Source organism: Prunus avium, chromosome 3 (genome assembly GCF_965620075.1).
Source record: "Prunus avium chromosome 3, drPruAviu1.hap1.1, whole genome shotgun sequence".
In the NCBI taxonomy this organism is placed as follows: domain Eukaryota; kingdom Viridiplantae; phylum Streptophyta; class Magnoliopsida; order Rosales; family Rosaceae; genus Prunus; species Prunus avium.
In genome coordinates, this window is record NC_142286.1 from 37,003,431 (window position 1) to 37,028,792 (window position 25,362).

Consider the following 25,362-nt stretch of genomic DNA (forward strand, 5'->3'; position numbering starts at 1 on the left):
GTCGAAAAGTTTTGTCCCGTTACTAGATCTCTGGATGTTTGTTTTTTTCGATTTTTGGCATATATGATCTGGAAGTATAAACAAACAAGATTGATGGTTTGATCGTTGAAACTAGTTTCGTAAAATGTGTATGCCATCAAAACAATATAATCACTAACAATTAAGAGTTTATTTTATACTTTCGTTAAATATAACATAAGATTTTGTGGTATCCACTAGTGTAAATATTTTAAATTGAAGATCAAATTCAGTCATTGTATTCATATAGGGTCAAGGAGTGTAGCTCTAAAAAATAATCAAAATCGGAGTTAGAATAACCGTTAAATCGTGATTTTTCATTTATAACCATCGAAAAGTTTTGTCCCGTTACTAGATCTCTGAATGTTTGTTTTTTGCGATTTTGGGGGTATATGATCTTGAAGTATATACAAACAAGTTTGACGGTTGGATCGTTAAAACTAGTTTCGTAGAATGCGTATGCCACCAAAACAATATATTCACTAACAATTAAAAGTTTATTTATACTTTCGTTAAATTTAACATAAGATTTTGTGGTATCCACTAGTGTAAATATTTTAAATTGAAGATCAAATTCAGTCATCTTATTCATATAGGGTCAAGGAGTGTAGCTCTAAAAAATCATCAAAATCGGAATTAGAATAACCGTTAAATCATGATTTTTCATTTATAACCGTCGAAAAGTTTTTTCCCGTTACTAGGTCTCTGAATGTTTGTTTTTTGCGATTTTTGGGGTATATGATCTTGAAGTATATACAAACAAGTTTGACGGTTGGATCATTGAAACTAGTTTCGTAGAATGCGTATGCCACCAAAACAATATATTCACTAACAATTAAGAGTTTATTTATACTTTTGTTAAATATAACATAAGATTTTGTGGTATCCACTAGTGTAAATATTTTAAATTGAAGATCAAATTCAGTCATTGTATTCATATAGGGTCAAGGAGTGTATCTGTAAAAAATCATCAAAATCGGAGTTAGAATAACCGCTAAATCGTGATTTTTCATTTATAACCGTCGAAAAGTTTTGTCCCGTTACTAGATCTCTGAATGTTTGTTTTTTGCGATTTTTGGGGTATACGATCTTGAAGTATATATAAACAAGTTTGACGGTTGGATTGTTGAAACTAGTTTTGTAGAATGCGTATGCCATCTAAACCTGAGGAGATTTTTCATAGTATTTTTCTTATTTTAAAATTTATTTGTTATGACATTTTTTTGAGGGATGAAAAATTACTCCCGCTCTAGGGCTGCTTAAAAATTGAAGCGAGGGGCCAAACTCAGCAGACCAAAGTATAAGCGGCAAGTTCTAGCGCCCAAACGAAAACGAAAATGTGATAAATTTTCAATTTTTATCGCGTTAGGGTTTCCCAAGTTGTCAATTACCCAAAGAAAATCATACGACTCTAATTATTCTCTCTACTCTTTTGCCTCTGCTAGAACTCCATCGTCCCCTACCAACACCGATTCCAAATCCCCATCATCCAGCCCAACACCTTCATCTCCTCTGTCTCAATTTTGGTCAAAATGCCCAGTCTACTCCTATTTTGCCCAAAATCGAGCAAGACTTCCTATAATCAGAGCTGCCTGTGAGGTTTTGTTATCTCGCTCTTCAGACTCAAGTCGGCGGCCGTAGAGATCCCCCCTCTATCTTCTTCACTTCTTGAGTTTCTTGAGGTCCGTATCTCCATCCCTTGTTATTATTTTTAGCTTTTGTAGCTGTTTAAATGTTTATGGCTTTAAAGGCTTTTGGAAAACTTCATGTGGATTTTTAGGTGTTTTATTTTCTAACGATGTTTTACAAGACCTCGACCTCGGATAAGTCTATCAATTCTCTCTTTGATTTATAAAGTTTGAGTAGGTATGTGGAAATTATTGTGTGTTAAGATATGACGTTTGGTATTCAATTGACTGGTTTCTGGGATTTGTTTTATAATAGGCTTTGTGGGTTGGATTTTCCGTTTCACTATGGCTGGGTTATAGTGTGAGAAGTGAGGGCTCATTTTGTAATAGAATAGCTAATAGGCTGACTCAATTTGCTTTGAGCAATAATCTTTCCCGTTTCTGGTTTGGGGAGACCCCTGCTTTGATTCAGAATCTCTTGTTTGAGGAGTGTAATCCTGTACTTTGATTAATGATTGTCTTTCTTCTTTAAAAAAAAAGTGGGAGAAAGTGAGGGAAGGGTGAGGATGCACTTATAGATTTTTAGGTCTGGGTTCTGTTTTTCTTCTTTATTTTGTGTGACTTTTGTCAAAGTTAAGCCCACACTAATTTTTCTGTCATTGTTGTCTTGTGGATGTTCTGATTTTGCAGACTATCCTTCACATGCAAGAAGGCAGAAGTAAGGTGAAGATGTGGTGCATATCTTAAAGGTTTCTTTGGATGACTTGTATAATGGCAAACCAAAGAAATTCTCTCTCTCTCTCTCTCTCTCCCCGAATATTTTGTGTCTGAAATGCAAAGGTTATGCCTCTATTTGTCACTCTGTTTACTTGTATTTAACTTTAGGCAGTGGCTTACAGTGATGTGGTGCTCTTTACTGGTTTTTTTTGTTCAATCTAATTGCTACTCACAACAGCTACATTGTATTAGTATTAGTTCTGTATGGGAAATCAAGCAGAATATGGTTGACATGGCTGCTGATCGTGGGTGCTACATTGATTAGAGTATAATATGAATATTCTCTGCACTTCTATGTTTGGTCTAAGGTAAGAACATTTATCAATCAATGTGACATTTATGGATTCTTCGGATAGTCAATTAATATATATTTATATCCTCTTTTGTTTCTTCTATAATTTTATCTTTCTCCAATAAAGCTTCTCTATTTCTTATTCTCATCTATGTCAGTTTCAAGAACATTGTGAAAAATACCAGAAACTTATTATTTATATAGAGCAATTGACAGGTTAAGGTTCATTCATCCAACTTCTCCATAATGTTAACTTCTAAATGCAGGCTGCTATAGAGTAATATAATTCATTTATTTACTTTTTGGAATAATTCTTAGTATTGTTGGAGCACAATCCAAAGATTTGTATTACTGTTGGAGTCATTACATAAATATTAATTGCAAGATTTGTATTGGGCCATGAGCTGTTTGTTTGGTGCTACTTAGTATTGAGCAAGAACATTGTATTGTTAACTTCTTAATTATGAAGAGTTATGTTAAATGACTTAGAGCAATACTTGAGTGAAATGGTGAGAACAATAAAATAATCTCTATTCTTTTCTTGTTTTGATTTATCTACAAATTGTGGTTTTACCAACTGCTTGAGTTTAATTTGTGGTACCCAGCTAGCTACATTCTGGACGAAGACATCCGTTGTGCACATAAACTCCTTTTGGTTTATGAGATAGTTTGGGCTCTGAGTTAAGGAAGGTGAGTTAAGCGTGCAATTTGACTATAGACGTTCTTAAAATGTTGAATGAATCTGCCTGATATTGTTTCAGAGATGGGCTTTGAGTTTTGGTTTGTTAGTCTTCTCTCTCTCTCTCTCTCTCTCTCTCTCTCTCTATTATTGATGGGCTGTGTTTTCCATCCTACAGGTGTTAGAGATGATGAGTACAAACCTTGGGGTTACAAAGGGCATAAATCCTGTACATTATTAGTTGAAGATGACTGAACGACAAGATTAGTTGTGTTAGTTTGCCATAAAGCATGTACATTATTGTTATATGAGAATAAATGAGACGCTACTATATTTAGGGAGCCTTGTTTTATCAAGGCTATGTATTGCACAATGAATTTTTATTTCTTTATGATGATATTTAGTGTTTTCAATTATTTTGCTTTTATATACCATTTAATAGGAATTTTTTACAATGAATTTACATTGTTAGAAATAAATTTGTTGGTTGAATATAATGTTTTCGACCACTTGTTCGTCGAAAATATTTGTTGACAAGATTAATCTATTTGCGACAAATTTTGTGATGATTAAATGTGGTTGAAAATATATATTTCCGATGAGATATTATATATTTTCCACAAACTCTTTTGGTTAGTAATGATAATTGTGATGAAATCTAGCCATTGCAAATAATATATCATTGGAAAACGTATTTTCGACAACACTCATTGGTCGAAAATATAATTCGTGAAATCTTGATAAAAAAAAATTATTTCCGACAATCTTATAAGTAATTGCGATTACATGTACGAGTCGGAAATAAATATGCATGCTCGTTTTAAAAATTCATTTCCGATAGAAATTTAAGCAGCAGCTACGAAATATGGGGGTTGGAAATACATTATTTGCGACGGAATGGTCGAAAAAGAAGTATTTCCAACCAGCGTTTTACCGACGACTTCCGACGGACTTTTTCCGTCATAAAAGAGTATTTCCGACGGCAGAAAGCTTTTTTCGACAAAACAAAGCCCTCGCTAAAGGGGTTCTGTTTTGTAGTGATTTATAGGCCTAGGGGAAGTGAAAATTTGAATTCAATATGGCTAATGCATACAACACTTGTTTTATAAAATCTGAAATGGTTGATGCACTTGTATTAGAAAATCTAAATTGGGTGATGCACTTGTATTAGAAAATCTTGAATTGGTTGATGCACTTCACCAATAGATCCCACCAGCAGCCCTAGCTCATCTTCATGTCACCATGACCAAGCTTCCAACCAGAAATGATAGCTCATACCTAGCTCACCATGACCAAGCATCCAACCAGCACATGCTGAGGTCAGCATGACCAGCAACTTCAAGGGCTTACAACTTGGGCTTCTCTTAATCAAATTAGGACTTTAAGCACTCGAAATTGAAGTTCAGAATGTCTTCTTTCCAGCCATATGTTATTTGGGCCAATCCAAGGTCGGAGGAAGAAGTTAAGGCCGAAACAAATTGCTAACTCATTTTCCGCGCTGATAAGATCCATCCTGAGCATGGTTCTGTGTTTGCTAGGTAACGGACTCCAGATTTATCCAATGGGGCTGAATTTTGGATATGTTATAGTACACACCCATTGGAACAACTTTCATGAAAAATGCTGCCTCATCCGAGCTGTGTAGGTTGCTGAAACAAAGCTTGCAATATGACCTACGGAACTGGACTGGCAGGGGGCTGTAGCCAAAATGAGTTTGTCTTTTAAGCTCTTCATCCATTCATCCAATTTAGGCCTTAACATGCTTGAATTGCATGAATTATGCTCTCTTGCTCTATTTGCCTACAAAACACACAAAGGGAGGCAAATAACTTAGAAATCTAAGAAACTAAGCAAAAGAAGTAAGTAAATAGGGCATGTATATGTATGAAATTTTGAGCTTAACAGTGGTGTGCAAGCTACGAAAATCCTTGTATGGATTAAAGCAGTCTCCAAGAGCGTGGTTTGGAAGATTTGCTGCATCCATGAAGAAGTTTGGATATGTGCAAAGTAACTTTGATCATACTTTGTTCCTGAAGCGTCATAAAGGTAAATTGACGGCTTTAATTATTTATGTTGATGATATGATTGTGACTGGAGATGATCATGTATAAATACAGAGTCTTCAGAAGTATTTGGCTTCCGAGTTCGAGATGAAATCATTAGGTGATTTAAAGTATTTTCTTGGGATTGAAGTTGCCAGATCTAAACATGGTATTTTTCTATCCCAAAGAAAGTATGTTTTGGATTTACTTGCAAAAACTGGAATGTTGGATTGTAAACCAATTGATACCCCTAGTGAGCAGAATCATAAGTTGGGGATATATCCCGATCAAGTTCCGACTGATAAAGAACGTTATCAAAGACTTGTGGGGAAGTTGATTTATTTAGCTCATACCCGTCCTGACATTGCGTAGGCTGTAAATATAGTGAGTCAGTTTATGCACTCTCCTAGTGTAGATCATATGGGGGCTGTGACTCGTATTTTAAGGTATCTGAAAGTAACTCCTGGCAAGGGGTTAATTTTCTCCAAGTATGGCCATACGGATGTAGAAGGGTATACAGATGCTGATTGGGCAGGTTCAGCCACAGATAGGCGTTCGACATCTGGGTATTTTATGTTTGTAGGTGGCAATCTTGTTACGTGGAGGAGCAAGAAACAAAAGGTGGTGTCTAGATCTAGTGCTGAGGCCGAGTATCGGGGAATGGCCCATGGTGTATCTGAGTTACTATGGTTGAGGAGATTGTTGAAAGACCTTGGTTTTGGGCCTAAAAAACCCATGGATTTATATTGTGACAATACGGCTGCGATTGCAATTGCTCATAATCCTGTACAACATGACCGTACAAAGCATGTGGAGGTTGATCGAAATTTCATTAAAGAAAAGTTGGATGCGGAGATTGTGTCCTTCCCCTTCATCCGTTCAGAGTATCAGTTAGCTGATGTTCTTACGAAAGCTGTTTCTACAAGTATCTTCCTCAACTCGCTTGACAAGTTGGGCATGCGTGACGTCTTTGCTCCAACTTGAGGGGGAGTGTTAGCGAGATATCCCTATTCTATTAGGATATTGTTTTATTTATTTCTCTTTGTATAGATATTGTGTAATTAGGATACCACTTATTTTCCTAGTTTAATCCTACTAGGGTTTACATCCTGTATTATAAATACCTCCTTTTGGAGAATGAAATATATCTGAAAATATTCTACCCATATTGTTTGACTGAGATAAGGTGGTATTTTGTCTATCAAGAACCTGATATTGATATTCCCTATTTTGTCTGTTTTGTCATGTCTCAGTTTCTCACTATCTCAAGTGTTTGTGGGGGTACGAATTCATGATCAATCATACCTTGTTGATTAGTGGGGCACTTACGCTAGTTTTTTTTTTCCCCACTCTGGTTGACCATCAGCACTATGCTGAAAAAAAAAATGCATACTGCAATTTCAATAATATTTATTTGCAAGGCACACAACGAAGATATGTAAACGTTTCACCGTTGTGACAACCGCTAGCAATAATGTGTCTCAAATACATGATGCAAGGCACACAATGAAGATATGTAAACGTCTCACCGTTGTGACAACCGCTAGCAATAATGTGTATCCAATAAATGATGCAAGGCACACAATGAGGATATACAAACATCTAAACGTTGTGACAACTGATAGCATCTGTGTCAATTAGAATGCCAGATTTTGGACAAAACAATTGGTTTCCGCTGCCTTTGATCTCTGTTCATTGGTTTCCTTGGCTTTCCCTTGACAAAAAGGAGGAGTAGTAATATATTTTGTGTTTGTTAGATTAGGGGGAGAATATGTTCTGTAGATCTTTTCAACTGTTCTGCAAATATATCTTTTGTGCTTCACCGGTAGTTTGTGTTTGTGCAGATAAATGCAATTCTCTGGAACGACTATTATTTCTTTTTCTTTGGGAATTTTGTCTAGGAAATGCCAAAGGGAGAGATTGAAAGAGTTTTTTTTTGTTGGCTATTTCCTAGCAAATGTAAAGAGTCTGTAAGTTGGTTATTCCTAGTTTTAGAATTAATTGTAACTTACGACGTTGGAGCTTGCGGCACATGAGGAGCATGATTGACTAGTGTTACACGGCAAAGCTCTTTTCTGGTAAGAATCATTTGCATTCATATAGGATTTGTATTCCTAATTAAAGATTGCTTTGGTATAAAGTCTATACGAGTCTTAAATAAGGAAGAGTTTTAAATAAGGTCAATCTCTTTGTTTATTAGGTAAAAGAGTTAACCTAGTATATAAAGGGTTGGGTTGGACGTTTTTCTTTACTCCCTTTGTTGCACTCTAATCAAAATCGTGAGATTCTTTTATAAGATCAAGGGAGAGAGATAAAAGGCTGTTGGGGTCTTAGATTTATCTAGGTGATAGTCTGAGAGCATAACATATCATTCATTCATCGTGGAACTTTGTGGAAGCTTTGCTTGTGAGGAAGATCAACCTGCGTGAATTGATGTTCATCCAAGAGAAAGTGAAGTGGACGTGTTCGTACAAGACAAGAGTATTTGATCAATCTTCTTTTGTGGTGTAAGACAGTATCAATTGAGTCTTGTATATGTCCTCAAGTTTTTAGTGAAATTGGCTGTGTGCCTTGAGGTTTTTCTCTCCTGTGTGGAGGGTTTTTTCCTCGTGAGAGATTTCGTACAAATACTTTGTCGTCGTTTATTTTCTCAGTTTGTTATGTTCTAATTTTTATTTTGCTGTGTAGTACAAGGATTGAATCACATATCAATCTTCCATATTGCATTTTAACATTGATCCATCAAGGTTTACAATTACAGAAGTCACTTGTATATGATGTATGAAATACATATCCACAGTTACCTGAGTCACTGAAAGATGAAGAGTTCTTTTATGGTGCTGAGGTATATTCTTCATGAAGAATTAATGTTATCGGAGGATCCATGGTGACAAGGGCAGCACGACCCGTTCCTCCAGCAGCAAGTTTACGAGCCTTGAGACCCTCCCACCAATCTGGATAGCCATGTAATTTAAAACAGGTTTCTCGAGTGTGCTTTGGATTCCCGCAGTGAGTGCAACCATTCCCATCTGTGGGAGCCTTGGGTCGAGAAGGTGGAGTAGTCTTGTTGGTAGTGGTCTGTGGCTGGAGAGAAGCAGTAACTGGGGAATTGGGAGTTGGAGTTGGGCGAGAGGGCCGGTATGTTCCTTTTGTTGCCAATCCTGCTCCGGTTGGTGTTGGAGCTCCTAACATCACAGCTTGTCGGATATCTTCTCGTCAAACATGAGCATAGGCTTGCTCTACTGTAGGAAATGGACTCATTTGGAGCACGTCACTTCGGGCTTTGTCAAGTCGATCATCCAAACCATCCAAGAAAATATAAACTCGATCTTCTTGGATGATATCATAGTATTTCTTAATATCCAGCTCGCACTTCATCTCATTTGGACGACGAAAATCGATTTCTCGCCATAAGCCTTGGAGGTCATTGTAGTAAGCTTCAATCGAACCTCCCTCTTGTCGCATACGGGAGATTCGCCTTTTAAGATCATACACCTGGGAGGTGTTAGTGCCATCAAAGTAAGTTGTGGCTATTGCATCCCAAACTCCTTTGGCCGTTGGGAATCTAATGAAGTTGCCAATTAACCTTGGCTCCATGGAGTTGATTAGCCACCCTTTCACAATTGCATTTTCTGTTCGCCATCGGTTGAATGTCGAGTCTGTCTGAGAAGGTGTTGGGAGTTCACCAGTGAGATATCCCAGCTTGTCTTTGCCAGCAACATACATCTCAATAACTTGAGACCATAAAGCATAGTTGGAGCCATTCAATTTAATGCCAATTTGTGCAGAAGAGGTTTCATAGGTAATCGTTGGAGTCGAGGTCGTAGTTGATGTAGATGCTTGTGTCTTCATCAACTCAGCCATTTGAGCAGCAAATTCTGTGAAGGTAGGTTGAGAAGGAGTAGCCGGATCGGTGGTGCTACTTTCAGTGGGAAAGAAATCGTTTTCTCCCATGACAGCAGCAACAATTCGAGACTAGAGTCAGCAAGATCGCTGCTCTGATACCATGTCAAATATAGAGAAGATTAAGTGGAGGAAGTGGAGAATGTAGAGAGAATTGGAGCTGCAACATATTTTCAGATTTCAACTTGTTTTCCTTTGTATTACTTACAACACATTTATAACTACAAGCCAAGAAGTAGACAAGGCATCCCTAAGATAAGAAAACAAAGTTTCCCTAAGACAAGAAAACAAAGTTCCCTAAAACAAGGTAACCATAAAATAAGGACTTTGTGTTTCACACACAAGATGACAAGGTAAAAAAGGTAACCAACTAACTAATCTATTACAAGCTAACAGAACTTACATAACCAAGAATTTTCTAACGAATAACTAAGCCTTGCACTGCCTGTGAGCCATCTCCAGCTATCCTTTTAGCTTGAAAATTTATTTATTAAATAAATATTAAAGAATAAGTGTTGACATGACATGTCATTTTTTTTAAAGAATTAAAAACCAAAAAAACCCAACCCACCGTTAATCCCTATCTCATCCCATCCATCACCCACCCCACCTCCAAACCCAGCAGCACCACCGCCATCCCTAGACCCAACTAACCTCATCCCCCCTCCTCCTCCGGTGAACCCAACCCACCATATATATATGCTTCTTCTTCTTTCTCTGTTTTTATATTTTGATTTTTCTTTTCGTTTTTTATATTTTTTTTTTTCTCTGCTTCTTCAAACCACCACCGTCACTCACATCACCTGAAATGGCGCCGGCGTCAACTCTATGACTGGGTTTTCTTGTTTATGCTGCAGTGGTGGCTGGGTTTTCTTTGTACTGTTTAAGTGGTGGTTGGAATCGAGATTAATGGTGGTTATGTGGAGGTTACTGTTTCAATTTAAAAGGTTGGGACCATGAATATTCATCAGGTTACTATTCATGGCTGGGGTCGGTATACATATTCTATGAAAGTGGTTATTGTTTGCTGGGAATAGGGATGTGCAGAGAGGGAGGTTGGCTGGGGATGGGGATGGCTGGGTTGGGGTGACGGTTAAGGGGTGGGGTTAGGAGGGAAGGGGGTTAGCTTTTATTTTTTATTTTTATATATTTGATTTTAATGTTTTAAAATTATTTTTAAAGAAAATAATAATTTGTTGACTGAATTGCCCCTTCACCACTAACAGAAATTAAACAAATTTGACAGAAATTGAGAATTGTCTTTGAATTGCTTCAAATTGAAACTAGGCAAAATTGACCAAAATGAAATAACATGGACCAAAGTTGTAAAAGTGACCTTCAAACAACAGAGACCAAATGAGGAAACAAAAATCAAAATTAAAAAGGTTACGGTTTTTGTTTTTCGTTTTTGTTTATGGAAAATGTTTATAAAAAAAATATTTGTATGGTATGCGTTTTACAAAGGTGTGTGGGTGAGGTACACACCCGAGGGTCACATGGAATCAGCGGCTTGACAACGCACACTGCTTTATTAGAGCATGTCCAGCGCAGGGGCCCTGCCTGGGCAAAAGGCCCCCCCACAGCCCAATTCCCCCTCCAGCCTGGGCAAGTCCTGGGACCCACTGAACCGAGCAAGCCCATGGGCAAATCTTGCATGGACTACAGCCCAAAGGCGCTGACGTCAGTCGTGACGTCATCAGTCAGCGTTAACAGAACCCAACGGAAAAATGCCACATGGCGCGTCTTGGTGTTGAGATGGTTTTTTTTTCCAGAAATCCAACGGCCCTCTTTTTTTGGGCAAAAAAAAATTTGAATTTTTTTTTTAAAAATACCAAAAAATACTGGATTTTTTTTCCCTATAAATACTTATCAATTTTATTCACTTTCCATACCAAATCTTCATACAAACTCTTCTCCTTCCAATATTTTTTTCCATTTGTATCACATTTTTCTACTAGTTTCCAATATTAAGAATTGTTGTATTGTTTCCCTTTTATTCAATAAAGAAAGCATTAAATAATATGATTGTTTATTAAAAATATTTGCACATGAAAACTAGACCTGGCATTCGTGTCGTGTTATCAGTGTTCAGTGTCGTGTTCGTGTCAACCCGCTTTTCTTAACGGGTTGACACGACACGACACGATAAGAAAACGGGTTGGAAATGCCCAACACGAACACGACCCGTTACAATTCGCGAATCACACAACACAACACGATTCAAAAAAAAAATTCAAACAATCACAGGATCTGGAAGAGGATGAGAGAGAGAGAGAGAGAGAGAGAGAGAGAGAGAGAGAGAGAGAGAGATGGAATAGGGGTATTTGCGCTACCAGTCTCTTAATGAGTTTGAACCTTTCTTTGAGAGCTTGGGTTTGAAACCTCCAGAGTATGTTCCTCTTCTTCCTCATAAATTGATGCTCTTGATTGATGACGATTTGCTGCTGTTACTATATAATTATGGTAGAGGGAAAGACAGAAGAGAAGAAGAAAGAGAAAAGTGGCTGCATAATTATGCTGGAGGAAAAGAAGAAAGTGAAGAAGAAAAAGCAAAGAAAATCGGGGGAATGGGGGAGGAAAAGAAGAAAGAGAAAAGTGGCATAATTATGCTGGAGGAAAAGAAGAAAAAGCAAAGAAAATCGGGGGAATGGGGGAGGAAAAGACGAAAGAGAAGGAAAAAGATAGATAAATTTACAAAACTACCCCCACTTAACGGGTTGATTCGTGTTTTCACAAATTCACACGGAAACGACCCGTTAGCTTATCGTGTGGCTAACGGGTTGACACGATAGCAACACGATAACACGGACCCGAAAACTGAATTTTTTTTGTGAATTCGTGTCGTGTTATCGTGTTTCGTATAATATTACCAGGTCTAATGAAAACAAAGTTTAATTAAAAACAAACCTTATTTTATTGCAAACAACACACAAAACAAAGCATAATTAAAAGTATAATTAAAAACAAAGCATAATTCCAAACACACCACACACAAAATAAAGCAAACTTGAAAACAAAGCATTAATCTTGACTTCATCCATTGTGATTGCCTTTCATCTCCCACAAGTGCTCGATCAAGTCAACTTGATGCCTCTTGTGGACATACGAAGATTGCATTTCCTGGTAACGATTAATCATGGGGTTGTTGAATCGCCATCCCGAAGTAACGGTTTGTGCTCCAATGGATGTGCATTTGGTCTCATCGGCCTTTCATAAATTCTTGTCAAGGCCGTGTTCATGGGATCCGGTTCGAACACCTCTGGAGCATCATAATCATACTCATCCTCCACAATCATGTTGTGGAGGATGATGCAAGTCATCATAATGCTCTGCAGCACCTCCTCATCAAACATCTGAGCAGCACCCCTAATAATACCCCAACGAGCTTACAAGATATCGAAACACCTTTCCACGTCTTTCCTGTTACCTTCTTGAAAGGCAGCAAAGCTTTTTTCCTTCTCGGATTAGGGATTCGGAATTGTTTTCACGAATGTCGTCCACCTAGGATAAATTCCGTCGGCAAGGTAGTATGCACCATAGTATACTATATTGTTGATTTGGTACATGATCTGGGGGGAATGACCTCGCAATACATCGTTGAAGACCGAGAATTGACCAAGCACATTGAGATTATTTTGAGATCCGGCAACTCCGAAGAAGGCATGCCAAACCCAAGTGTCGAATGAAGCTACGGCCTCCAGAATTATACTTTTTTGGCCCTTTCGATTCTCATAATCTCATTGTCAAGCAGTTGGGCAATTCTTCCACTGCCAGTGCATGGAATCAATGCTTCCAATCATTCCTGGGAAACCTCGAGCCTCAACTTTTTGCAGAAGCCTTTGGAGGTCCCTAGGCGTAGGTTTGCGAAAGTACTCCCTCGTGTATAGATTTTCTACTGCATCACAGAATCTCACCAAGCACTCAAGGATAGTTGATTTTTCCATCCTTGCAATCTCATCCACCTGCTCTGTAGATGCCCCATAAGCAAGCATCTGCAAAGCAGCTGTAAGTTTTTGCTCCGGGAGAAGACCCAAAACTCCAACAGCATCATACTTCTGAATGAAGTATGTGTCGTAATTACAAATATCATGCATGATTTTTTGGAACAAATGTGGCTGCATTCTATATCTCTCTTGAAACTAAGAAACATGATATAATGAATTTGGGATAAAGTAATCTTCCAAGAGATTCTTACCCCGAGACTGCCTTCGTCTGTCCACATTCGGGGCACGACGATGGTGGTGTTGCCTTGATTCATTAAGCATACACACCGCTACAAGCATTTCTTCCTCTTCTTCATCGGCCTCCCGATCTTCCTCAGCATGTCTGCTCCAGATTTCTTCCTCTTCTCGCTCTTGCCTCTCCAACACCCTCCTCAAGTTTGACATTGGGAGTAGAATGTGTTTTGTAAAATCTCATAAATGAAGGAATAGATAAGATATGGTGTGAGAGGTATGAGTTGATGGTGTAGTTTTATAGAGGGATTCAGAAGATAGAGATGACACGTGGCGCAATTTTAGAGGGTGAAAATCTTATCTAAAATATGAGATTATAATTTTTTTTTTTAAATATCTAAAAATCTTATTTGACATGGGACACATGGCGCAATTTTATAGGGTGAAAATGTTATCTAAAATCTGAGATTATAATTTATTTTTTTTAAATATATGAAAATCTTATCTGACATGGGACACGTGGCGCAATTTTAGAGGGTGAACATCTTATTTGAAATCTGAGATTATAATTTTTTTATAATAAATATCCGAAAATTTTATCTGAAATAAGACACGTGGCAACCGAGAATCTCATCATAAAATATTTTCTGAAAAATGATGGACCCGTGGCAACCAAAAATCTTATCCGAAAATTTAATTCGAAAATTTTATCCAAAATGTTATCTGAAATTTTAGGTGATAATTTTATAATAAATAGTGACACGTGGCAACCGAAAATATTATTTGAAAAGCTTATCAAAATTAATGGTTTAAAGTATAAAAAAATTCAGACAAAAAAAAAGTATAAAAAAATAGGAAATAAAGTACAATGAATAGTATTTGCCCTTGCCCTCACTTATCATACAATTGAAATACCTACTCACTCATCATACAATTGAAATACTCCCGGTCCTCATAGTCCGACATAATCGAGTACAAGGATGACTCAATCATTGGCGGAGGCGGTTCCACCGCATCACGAAGTGGGGGAGTATTTTCCTTCGGAGGACGTAATAGTGCCATTATTTCCGACACAGAACGCACCACTGGAACTGATTGCGGGCATTGCTCACTTGAGGAGCCATGTGTAATGGTTTTCCTCTTTTTTGTTTTGCCTTGAATAATCTATTTAAAAAAATGAAATTGGAAATGCAAGAAAAAAAAATATATATATATATATATACATAAATGACATTAAATTGAATAAAACGGAAATTATTATTTTTTACCTCGCCGCCAAGATTTTGATCTCTTCGAACGTTTGTCCACGACCCTCCGGCTTCGATGGAAGAGGCCATTTATATTTTTGCACAAATGGAATTTTGTAATAGAAAAATGTGAGTGGAAAGTAAAAAATATTGGAAGGAGAAGAGTTGGTATGAAGATTTGGTGTGGAAAGTGAATAAAATGGTTATGTATTTATAGGGAAAAAAATCCATAATTTTTTGGTATTTTTTTTTAAAAAAATTTGAAATTTTTTCGCATTTTTTTACTCCAAAAAAATCGAGTCTGTCGGATTTCTGGACAAAAAACGATCGAAGCATCCGGGAAGCGCCACGTGGCTTCTTCCCGTTGGGAGCTGTCAGTCGCTGACGTCAGCGCGATGAAATCAATTTTTTTAAAAAAATTTGAATATACGCTCGCTGACGTCACCGTGACATCACGATGATGTCAACGCCTTCGGGCTTCAGCCCAAGCAGGATCTGCCCGTGGGCTTGCCCGGGCTGGATCTCTTGCGCTGGAGGGCGTCTGGGCTTGGTTGGGGGGCCTCCTGCCCAGTTTGAAGCAAGCACTGGACTTGCTCTTAGCCTTGCCTTAGCCTTTTGGAGTGGACATGCTCTTAGAGAACATGGTTGACAACCGAATATTAAATTTACCACTACGCACCCTTTTTAAGGCGTGTTTGCTACGTACCTTATATAGCGATTTAGAAATATTTTTATATTAAGAAAAAAGGATTCAGATCCTCTGCTATGATCTGCTTTACTTTTGTTCTCCATACGCCACCTCATTAAAATTTAATCTAAGGGATTTAAATGTTGACCATAATTTTTGTTTGAAGGGTTGATTGAATAATTCCATTTAAGACCTGGGTTGTTGGTTTCTTTGTTATTCTGTAGTTGCCAAGTTCTCTGTGGTATTTTTAAGCTTTCCTGTTTTAAAATACTTTTCTTGTTTTGGGATTTGGGCGTTGCGAGTGCTTGCTTGTACTTCATATATGCTTGGATATTTCATTAATTTTTATGTAACAACCCATAATTAAGTTATATAAATGACATGAAATGAAACTAAAATTTTATGTACCAAAGCTTCTGAGGAAACCAGAATTTGCAGCCTGAAACTCTAAGTAATTAATCATCCAGATTTTGAGTCGGAAAGATCTCCAATATGACAATGCTAATTAAACAATCCTCTCCCTACAGAAACGGCAGGCAGGCATATCTAGCAAGTCACATTGCAAATTAATGTATCAACAAAGTAAATCAGTCATTATGTATGATAATGAGTCAATGACTCTCGTGTTTTATTGTGCTCTCTATCCTTTTTGGATCCGCAGTTTCATTGTCCTTGATAAAATGAAACCTTCACTTATGCAATTGACATGACGTCGACAACCAAAGCCTTACATACCACGCACGCACTCATAGCTTACTCTCCTTAGAGCGACTCCAGCAGCTAGGGCAAGGGGCGGGCTAGGGGGGGGCAAGCCCAAAAAATCGTTTCCAGCAACAAAACCCAGCCCGGGCAAGCTGACGTCATCGATGATGTCAGTGATACAGCGTCGCTACAGTGCCGCGCACAATACACTCTGCCACGTGGCTGCTGCTGGGCTCTCCGATTCGATTTTTTCCAGCAATCCGACGGCGATGATTTTTTGTGCAATAAAAAATTGAAAAAAAATCGAAAAAATGTTTTAAAAATTCCAAAAAAATACTGAATTTATTTTCTATAAATACCAACAAATACTCTTCACTTTTAAAAAAAATACCGAAAATCTTATCTGATATGAATAGTATTGACACGTAGGAACCCAAAAATCTTACACGAAAATATTATCCAAAATAATTGTTTAAGTAAAAAAAGTTGTGAAAAAAACAAAAAAATGAATAGTAATTGTCATGGCAAGGGTTTGATTGCTGGAAACACACATAGCTAAAAAAGGCAAGAGAAGCCACTATTCATGTGAATAGTGTCAGCCCTAGCCCCCCCTTGCCATGGCAAGGGTTTGTTGCTGGCAATGCTCTTAGAGCAACTCCAGCAACAGAGGCAAAGGGCGGGCTAAGGGGGGGAAGCCCAAAAACTCGTTTCTAGCAACAAAATCCAGCCCGAGCAAGCTGTGGGACCCAGCAAATTGGGCTGGCCCAAGGGCAAGTTGAGCCCCAGGTCCAAAACTCGGGCAAGCTGACGTCATCGATGATGTCAGCGCTATAGTGCAGCGCTACAGTCCACTATGCCACGTGTCGCGTTCTGGGCTGTCCGATCAGAATTTTTCCTCAAATCCAACGGCAGCCAATTTTTGTGCAATAAAAAAATGAAAAAAAAATCAAAATTTTTTTAAAAAAATACTAAAAAATTACTGCATTTTTTTTTTCTATAAATACCAACCAATTCTCTTCACTTTTAAGTATTGACACGTAGGAACCCAAAAATTTTACCCGAAAATATTATCCAAAATAATTGTTTAAGTAAAAAAAGTTGTAAAAAAACAAAAAAATGAATAGTAGTTGCCATGGCAAGGCTTTGACTGCTGGAAACACACATAGCTAAAAAAGACAATGGCAGCCACTATTCACATGAATAGTATCAGGCCTAGCCCTTGCCATGGCAAGGATTTGACTGCTGGAAATGCTCTTATGCTTACAATAATAAGTAGCAGCAACTTCCCCTGTTTCCAATCACGAGTCGACCCTCCTCTCAATCACCTTCACCTCACCCTCCCTCTCATCTTTCTCTTCCAATCATGAAGAACCCAAGCAGGCAGCAAACGTCTTCATAAGTCCATTACCATGAAACCCATTCTCACTCCTCTGTTCCTTCCCCTGTTTCTGCACATCATCGCCATACACGTGGCCGGTGACACTTCTCCTATCTACACTCCGGTCGACGATATCACCCTTCAATGTGGCTTTTCCGGCGACCAACTCAATCCAGACGACACCAGAACTTGGACTGGAGATATCAACTCAAAGTTTTCCCCCTTTGAAAACCAAGCAGCTGGCAGCCCCTCCATATCCAGACAAGCACCTTCTTCCTCCTCTGAAAGCCAAGTACCTTACCGCACTGTGAGGCTTTCTCGCTCTGAATTTACATACAGATTTCCAGTCACCACCGGCCAAAAGTTCATCCGTTTGTATTTCTACCCAGCTTCATATGGCCCTGACTTCGACCGATCAAAAGCCCTCTTCTCAGTCAAAGCCGGTGGCTTCACCCTTCTCAAAGACTTCAACTCTTCAGTCACTGCCGATGCTTCTGGGTCTGCTACAATATACAGAGAATTCTGCCTCAACGTTGAGTCCGAACAGAGCTTGAACATCTCCTTCAAGCCAAGCAGAGCAACTTCAGATGCGTATGCGTTTATCAACGGAATTGAAATTGTGTCCATGCCCAACAATCTTTACTACACCTCTGCTCAAAATTCAGATGGAGTTAATTATATAGGCAGCGAAAACACATTTCCGATCGAAAACGGCACTGCGCTGGAGATGGTGTACCGATTCAACGTCGGAGGAAGATCACTGTCTTCCAATCTGGACACAGGTATGTACCGAAACTGGGATGGCGAGCAAGAAGAGCACAAGTACTTAGACTATTTAAGTTTAAAGTTTAGTGTTTTACCGCAAAACAGTAGTATCGAACTCAGCTTTACTGAAATACCGAAGTACTCTGCTCCAGAAGAACTTTACCAAACTGGCAGGTCAATGGGCAAAAATAAGACCATAAACCAGAGCTATAATCTCACCTGGGGGTTCCCTGTCGATCCCAAGTTTTTGTACCTGCTTAGGCTTCATTTTTGTGAGTTTGAACCTGCTATTACCAACTCCCTTGACCGACAGTTTCATGTAAAAGGAAACAAAATAGTCAATGATCTGATTATGATCTAATTAGGAGTGGTTGTAGGATCGAATTGTAATCAGCATAAATAGGTTCTGTTTACCTAGAATAGCTTCTCTGTTTTCCTAGAATAGCTTTCCTTTACTTGTATAAAACTCATGCCTCTGTATACGGTTTAACTCACTCAATACAAACCCTATTCTTCATATATTTTCACATGGTATCAGAGCACCAAGACTGGTGACTCTGAAAACCCACCTACCTTCCGCTACAGACACCCACAAAACTACTAAGGACACCACCATGGGTGAACCACAATCCACAGATTCAATTACCCTCACCAATTCGTCAACCATATCTGATCCTCTCGTTTTGCACCATTCCGACACACCAGGGCTCAACCTTGCCAACGCACCCCTCAAAGGAAATAACTATGGACAATGGAGTCGCTCGGTGCGTCTCAGTCTCAGTGCCAAGAATAAACTTGGACTAATCGATGGGTCTATCAAGGCACCACCATCAACTGATGCCAAATTTCCTATGTGGCAGCGTTGCAACGACATGGTATTGTCATGGCTCCTACACTCGATTCACCCCGACATTGCCAGCAGCGTCCTCTATTCTGACACAGCAGCCGCCGTTTGGAACGATCTCAAAGACAGATTTTCCCAGAGCAACGACTCTAGGATCTACCAAATTCGACAAGAAATTGTCGAATGTCGTCAAGGACAACAATCAGTCTCCATATACTATACCAAACTCAAGGCACTTTGGGATGAATTGTCTACTTATCATGAACCCCTCATTTGTGACTGTGAGGGCCTGAAAAAGCTTGCAGATCGTGAGGAAAAGGAGAAGGTCATGCAATTTCTAATGGGATTAAATGATTCTTACTCCACTGTTCGTGGCTCCATTTTGATGATGAACCCTCTTCCTGATACACGAAGAGTCCATGGGTTAATTCTCCAACATGAGAGACAGATGGAAGTGGCAAGTCGTCGGGAAAATCCATCTTATTCTCACGCTATGCAGACTTCGCGTGCTCCGGCGACCACAGGTATTTTTCGCTCCTACAAACCCTCCAAATGCTCTCACTGTGACCAAGAGGGTCATTCAGTTGATCATTGCTATTACATCATTGGATTTCCAGTGGGTCACAAATGGCATGGGAAGAATGTGCAGCCCAGGAATAAGAAGCCATCTGCTCACAATGACAAGAGGGCTGCTGCTCACAATGTAGAATTGGAAACACCTCATACCCAGGGTCCAACAGCTTCTGTTACTGGAGGCCCCACCTTCACAACCGAGCAGTACAATCAACTCCTTGCTATGCTTCACAATAAGAACGGTAATGCCCAGCCATTTGCAAATGCAACAGGTATATTTTCCCCCACTTGCAATATTGCACATCATGATTCGCATTCTACCTTACATTGGATTGTGGATAGTGGGGCAACAGATCACATATCTCGTCTAACACCCACGCATTCTACTCATATTGGGACTCAACATGATTTTGTTGGTTTGCCTAATGGCGAGCACGTTGCCATTGAAAGTATAGGATCTCTGCGCCTGACACCTGATTTGTCTCTTGATGGAGTTCTACATGTGCCCAAATTTCGTGTGAACTTATTGTCTGTGAGTAAATTAACTCGAGCATTGAATTGTATGGTGACATTTTATCCGGATTTTTGTGTTGTGCAGGACGTGGAAACGAAGAGGATGATTGGCCTGGGCAAGCATTTTGATGGACTCTACTATCTTACGCCACAACAAAATCCCCACCTAGCTCATCATATTCACCGTACCTCGGATCTTTGGCACCAACGCCTTGGGCACCCTTCCTCTGCTCCTCTCCATTTTTTATCCAAAACAATTCCCAATATTATGTTTGATTCTACGCATGTTTGTGATGTCTGTCCTCTTGCAAAGCAAACACGCTTGCCTTTTACTCATAGTTCAATAAAATCTACCGCACCTTTTGATCTAATACATTGTGATATATGGGGCCCACACAAAATTCCTACACATTCTGGGGCACGTTATTTTTTAACTATTGTGGATGATTTTACTCGCTTCACATGGATTCATCTTATGCGTTTTAAGTCTGACACACAACCCTTGTTAAAATCATTTTTTTCTTGGGTCAAAACACAATTTAATCATGACATCAAAGTTCTCCGTGCTGATAACGGTGGTGAATTCATCTCCATGCGTTCTTTTTTGGATAGTCATGGTACCATTTTTCACCACACTTGTGCTTACACACCGCAACAAAACGGGGTTGTTGAACGCAAACACCGCCATCTTTTGAATGTTGCTCGAGCCTTACGTTTTCAAGCCAATGTTCCTTTGAAATTTTGGGGAGAAAGTCTTCAAACTGCTTCTTATCTCATCAATCGACTCCCTACACCCTTACTTGCCCATAAATCCCCTTATGAACTGTTGCACGGGGTTCCACTTACCTATTCTCACCTCCGGGTTTTTGGGTGTTTATGCTATGCTACAAATCTCACTCCTATTCACAAATTTGATACTCGTGCGCGTCGTTGTTTATTTTTAGGATATCCCCTTGGTCAGAAGGGTTACCTTGTCTATGATCTTGATAACCACAAAATTGTTACTTCACGTGATGTTCTATTTCATGAACACACGTTTCCTTTTGCTCACTTACCTTGTGAAGACCAACAAGACCTCCCAGTTTTACCTATCCCACTTCCTGACCCACACATAGCTGGGCCCAATTTTTTTGAACCCTCCCAAACTCCTTCCAGCCCACACACCGACCCCCCTTTAGCTATTACCCCTCAGGACCTGCTGTCCTCACCGTCCAGATCTTCCATCACGACTCCAGACCTTCCTCTCGATCTCCCTGTGTCATCTTCCCAAGACCCCCCCGATCCACCACATCTCCCAGCTCTCTCAGCCGTCCCTTCACCCGATCCGGACACCATCGCAGCCAGCCCACCTCTTCCCCTTCGACGTTCCAGCAGACCCTCCCATCCACCAGCTCATTTTAAACACTACCAGGCCCATCATGCTGCTCTACTCTCGGCTGGTCTTCCTTCTTCTTCTACGTCCGGCACCCGGTATCCCCTCCAACGGTATGTCTCTTACACTCGGTTATCTCATGCCCACCGTACTTTTGTTTCCAACATTTCTCACTTGGTTGAACCAGCAAATTATGCACAGGCAAGTCAGGATCCCAAATGGCTTGCTGCCATGAGTTCTGAGATCAAGGCCCTTGAAGACAACCGTACTTGGTCCCTTGTCCCTCTGCCCTTGGGTCATCGCCCCATTGGGTGCAAGTGGGTCTACAAGATCAAGTATCACTCGGATGGCACCATCGAGCGCTACAAAGCTCGACTCGTCGCAAAGGGGTTTACACAACGCGAGGGCATCGATTACAAGGAGACTTTTTCTCCCGTGGCAAAATTGATCACCGTCCGTTGCTTGTTATCCATTGCTGCAGTTCGCGATTGGCCTTTACATCAAATGGATGTACAAAATGCATTTTTACATGGGGATTTGCTTGAGGAGGTTTACATGTTACCACCTCCTGGTTATCATCGACCGGGGGAGCAGATGGTTTGTCGACTCCACAAATCATTATACGGTCTTAAACAAGCCTCACGCACTTGGTTTCGTCGGTTCTCTTCTGCCATTCAAGACATTGGTTTCCAACAATCTCGAGCCGATTACTCGTTGTTCACTTTGGTTCGTGGAAACTCTATTACTGTGATATTACTGTATGTTGATGACATGATCATTACAGGAAATGATGAGCAGGAAATCCGGAATCTCAAGCAATTTCTCAACGGATGTTTTCGGATTAAAGATCTTGGACTATTAAAATATTTTCTTGGTGTGGAAGTTGCACGCTCTAAAGACGGGATTTCAATTTGTCAACGAAAGTACACTCTAGACATATTGGAGGAAGCTGGTTTGCTTGGAGTGAAGCCCACTAAAGTCCCCATGGAACCTGAGTTGGTACTAACGACAACAGGTAGTGATGCCCTCAAGGAACCAGCGCAATATCGACGATTAATTGGAAAATTAATCTACCTCACCATCACCAGGCCAGAGATTACATATGCAGTGAATACTTTGAGTCAGTTCATGCAAGAACCCAAGCTACACCACCTCAAGGCAGCACGTCATCTTCTTCAATACCTGAAGAACGCACCTGGGCAAGGCTTACTGTTTTCTACAACAAGTCAGCTAAGTTTGGTTGGTTATTGTGATGCGGATTGGGCCAAGTGTCCTATGACACGACGATCAGTGACAGGATATTGCATTTTCCTTGGGAACTCACTCGTGTCCTGGAAGAGTAAGAAGCAAGTCACGGTGTCTAGATCATCAGCCGAAGCAGAATACCGTTCGATGGCTGCAGCCACTTGTGAACTTACTTGGTTAAGATATTTGTTGAGAGATTTACGAGTACCACATTCTGGACCAGCAAGATTGTTTTGCGACAATCAAGCAGCCTTACATATTGCTGCAAATCCGGTGTACCATGAGAGAACTAAGCATATCGAGCTAGATTGTCACACAGTTCGTGAAAAGATCCAAAAGGGTGAAATCAAGACAGCTTATGTGCCAACAGGAAATCAGATAGCTGACATCTTTACAAAACCGCTAAGGGCACCCATCTTTCATACGCATCTCAGCAAGTTGGGTATAATTAACATCCATACTCCAACTTGAAGGGGTGTGTAAAAGGAAACAAAATAGTCAATGATCTGATTATGATCTAATTAGGAGTGGTTGTAGGATCGAATTGTAATCAGCATAAATAGGTTCTGTTTACCTAGAATAGCTTCTCTGTTTTCCTAGAATAGCTTTCCTTTACTTGTATAAAACTCATGCCTCTGTATACGGTTTAACTCACTCAATACAAACCCTATTCTTCATATATTTTCACATTTCAGATCTTCATCGCCAATCAAACAGCTGAAGAAGCCTTGGACATAATCTCGTGGAGTGGTGGAAATGGAAGACCAATTTACAAGGACTACGTTGTGTTCATGCCTGCAGGCCCTGGAAGCCAGAAGAAAGTTAGTCTCTTTCTCGCACTGCAAGCAAACCCAAAAGATCTTATGACCAACTTCAACGAGGCAATCTTGAATGGGCTTGAGATCTTCAAACTCAGTGACACAAATCAGAATCTTGCCGGACCCAATCCCGACCCACCTCTTCTAACTCCACCAAAGATGTCTCCGCCGCAAAGCCCTAAAATTTCAAAGAAGAGTTCGACTTCTCTGATTGCTATCATTGCTGGTCTAGTTTCCGGCGTGCTTGTTTTAGGCTCTGTTCTTGGGTTTTTCTTGGTGTTCAGGCGAGGAAGAAAAAACAAGTATTCGAGCTCCAACCAGGGAATGAAGTGGGGTCCATTTTCTTTTCCGGCGACCCACATAACATATGGACCGTCTTATTTGTGTCGTTACTTTACACTGGCTGAGATCAAAGCCGCCACTCGAAACTTAGATGACAGTTTTATTATTGGAGTTGGAGGGTTTGGTAACGTGTACAAAGGATGCATTGATGATGGGGCCACTCTCGTTGCAATCAAACGGCTAAAATCTGAGTCATCACAAGGCGCCCACGAGTTCAAGACGGAAATCGAGCTGCTCTCTCAGTTCCGCCACCGCTATTTGGTGTCTCTCATCGGATATTGTAACGACGGCAATGAGATGGTCTTGGTGTACGATTACATGTCACGTGGGACCCTCGCCAGCCACCTCTACCACACTGACAACCCCCCTCTTTCTTGGGATCAGCGTCTCCAAATTTGTATCGGCGCTGCAATAGGGTTGCGCTACCTTCATAGCGGCACCAAGGGCACCATCATCCACCGTGACGTGAAGAGCACAAACATTTTATTGAATGAGAAATGGATGGCCAAAATTTCAGACTTTGGATTGTCAAAAATGAGCACAATCAACACATCCAAGACCCACATTAGTACGATGGTGAAAGGCAGCTTCGGGTATTTGGACCCCGAATACTACAAACGTCAACGGCTTACTGAGAAGTCAGACGTGTATTCATTTGGTGTAGTGTTGTGTGAGGTACTGTGTGCAAGGCCGGCTGTGATGCATAATGTGGAGTTGAGGCAAATAAATTTGGCTGAGTGGGCCAAGAGCTGTCATCGCGACGGGGAACTTGATCAAATTATTGATCCAAGCATTAGGGGTGAGATTGAAATCCATTCTCTGAATAAGTTCGTTGAGATCGCTATGAGTTGCATGAATGACAGTGGAATCGAACGACCGTCAATGAATGACGTTGTGAAGGGACTTGAGCTTGCATTTCAGCTCCATCGCAACTGCGTTGAAAGGAGCAATGAGGTTGCCTTCAACAATGACAGTGCTGCAGAAATTAGAAGTGTTGAGCCAGGTTGCGCTACAAATGAATCCATTCAATGTATATCTGAGACGATCTTTTCTGAGATCAATGATCCAAATGGGAGATAATGGGCAACATTTTTGAATTACCCAAAAAATGTAGTAGTATTTGAAACCAATAATATTGAATGCAAATTAAGAAATTACGTGAAGTGACTCACGCTATTTGAAACATTTTTTAATCATTTCATGCTGTTTTTTCTCTCTCTAAATCTTTTTTCCGGGCTGCATTCTGGAAGTCTTTTGTGCCATTTCACTAAAATCATGGAAAATATCAAACGAGACAGTCATTCCGCTGTCAAGTAACTAACTCAAGTCTCTATCTTATCACGACGGCTGCGTTAGAGGAA

The 25,362-nt window shown here is 39.9% G+C and overlaps 1 protein-coding gene and 1 long non-coding RNA gene across 3 annotated transcripts; both read left to right on the top strand.

Moving 5' to 3' along the window:
* The first annotated feature begins 1,271 nt into the window (after positions 1 to 1,271).
* Positions 1,272 to 3,807, top strand: LOC148296079 (uncharacterized). 2 transcript variants are annotated; one of them, XR_015834572.1, is made up of 5 exons: positions 1,274 to 1,700; positions 2,337 to 2,486; positions 2,616 to 2,731; positions 3,321 to 3,405; positions 3,573 to 3,807. It is a non-coding gene; the product is annotated as an uncharacterized LOC148296079 (long non-coding RNA). The 2 variants fall into 2 exon arrangements; XR_015834571.1 differs by having other exon boundaries at positions 1,272 to 1,700; positions 2,337 to 2,731.
* A 13,635-nt stretch (positions 3,808 to 17,442) lies between these two features.
* LOC110744848 (receptor-like protein kinase FERONIA) lies at positions 17,443 to 25,158 on the top strand. The gene is made up of 2 exons (XM_088250741.1): positions 17,443 to 18,613; positions 23,537 to 25,158. Exons 1-2 carry the CDS (start codon positions 17,561 to 17,563, stop codon positions 25,079 to 25,081), a joined length of 2,598 nt encoding a protein of 865 aa, XP_088106867.1. The 5' UTR covers positions 17,443 to 17,560; the 3' UTR covers positions 25,082 to 25,158.
* Positions 25,159 to 25,362: the final 204 nt, after the last annotated feature.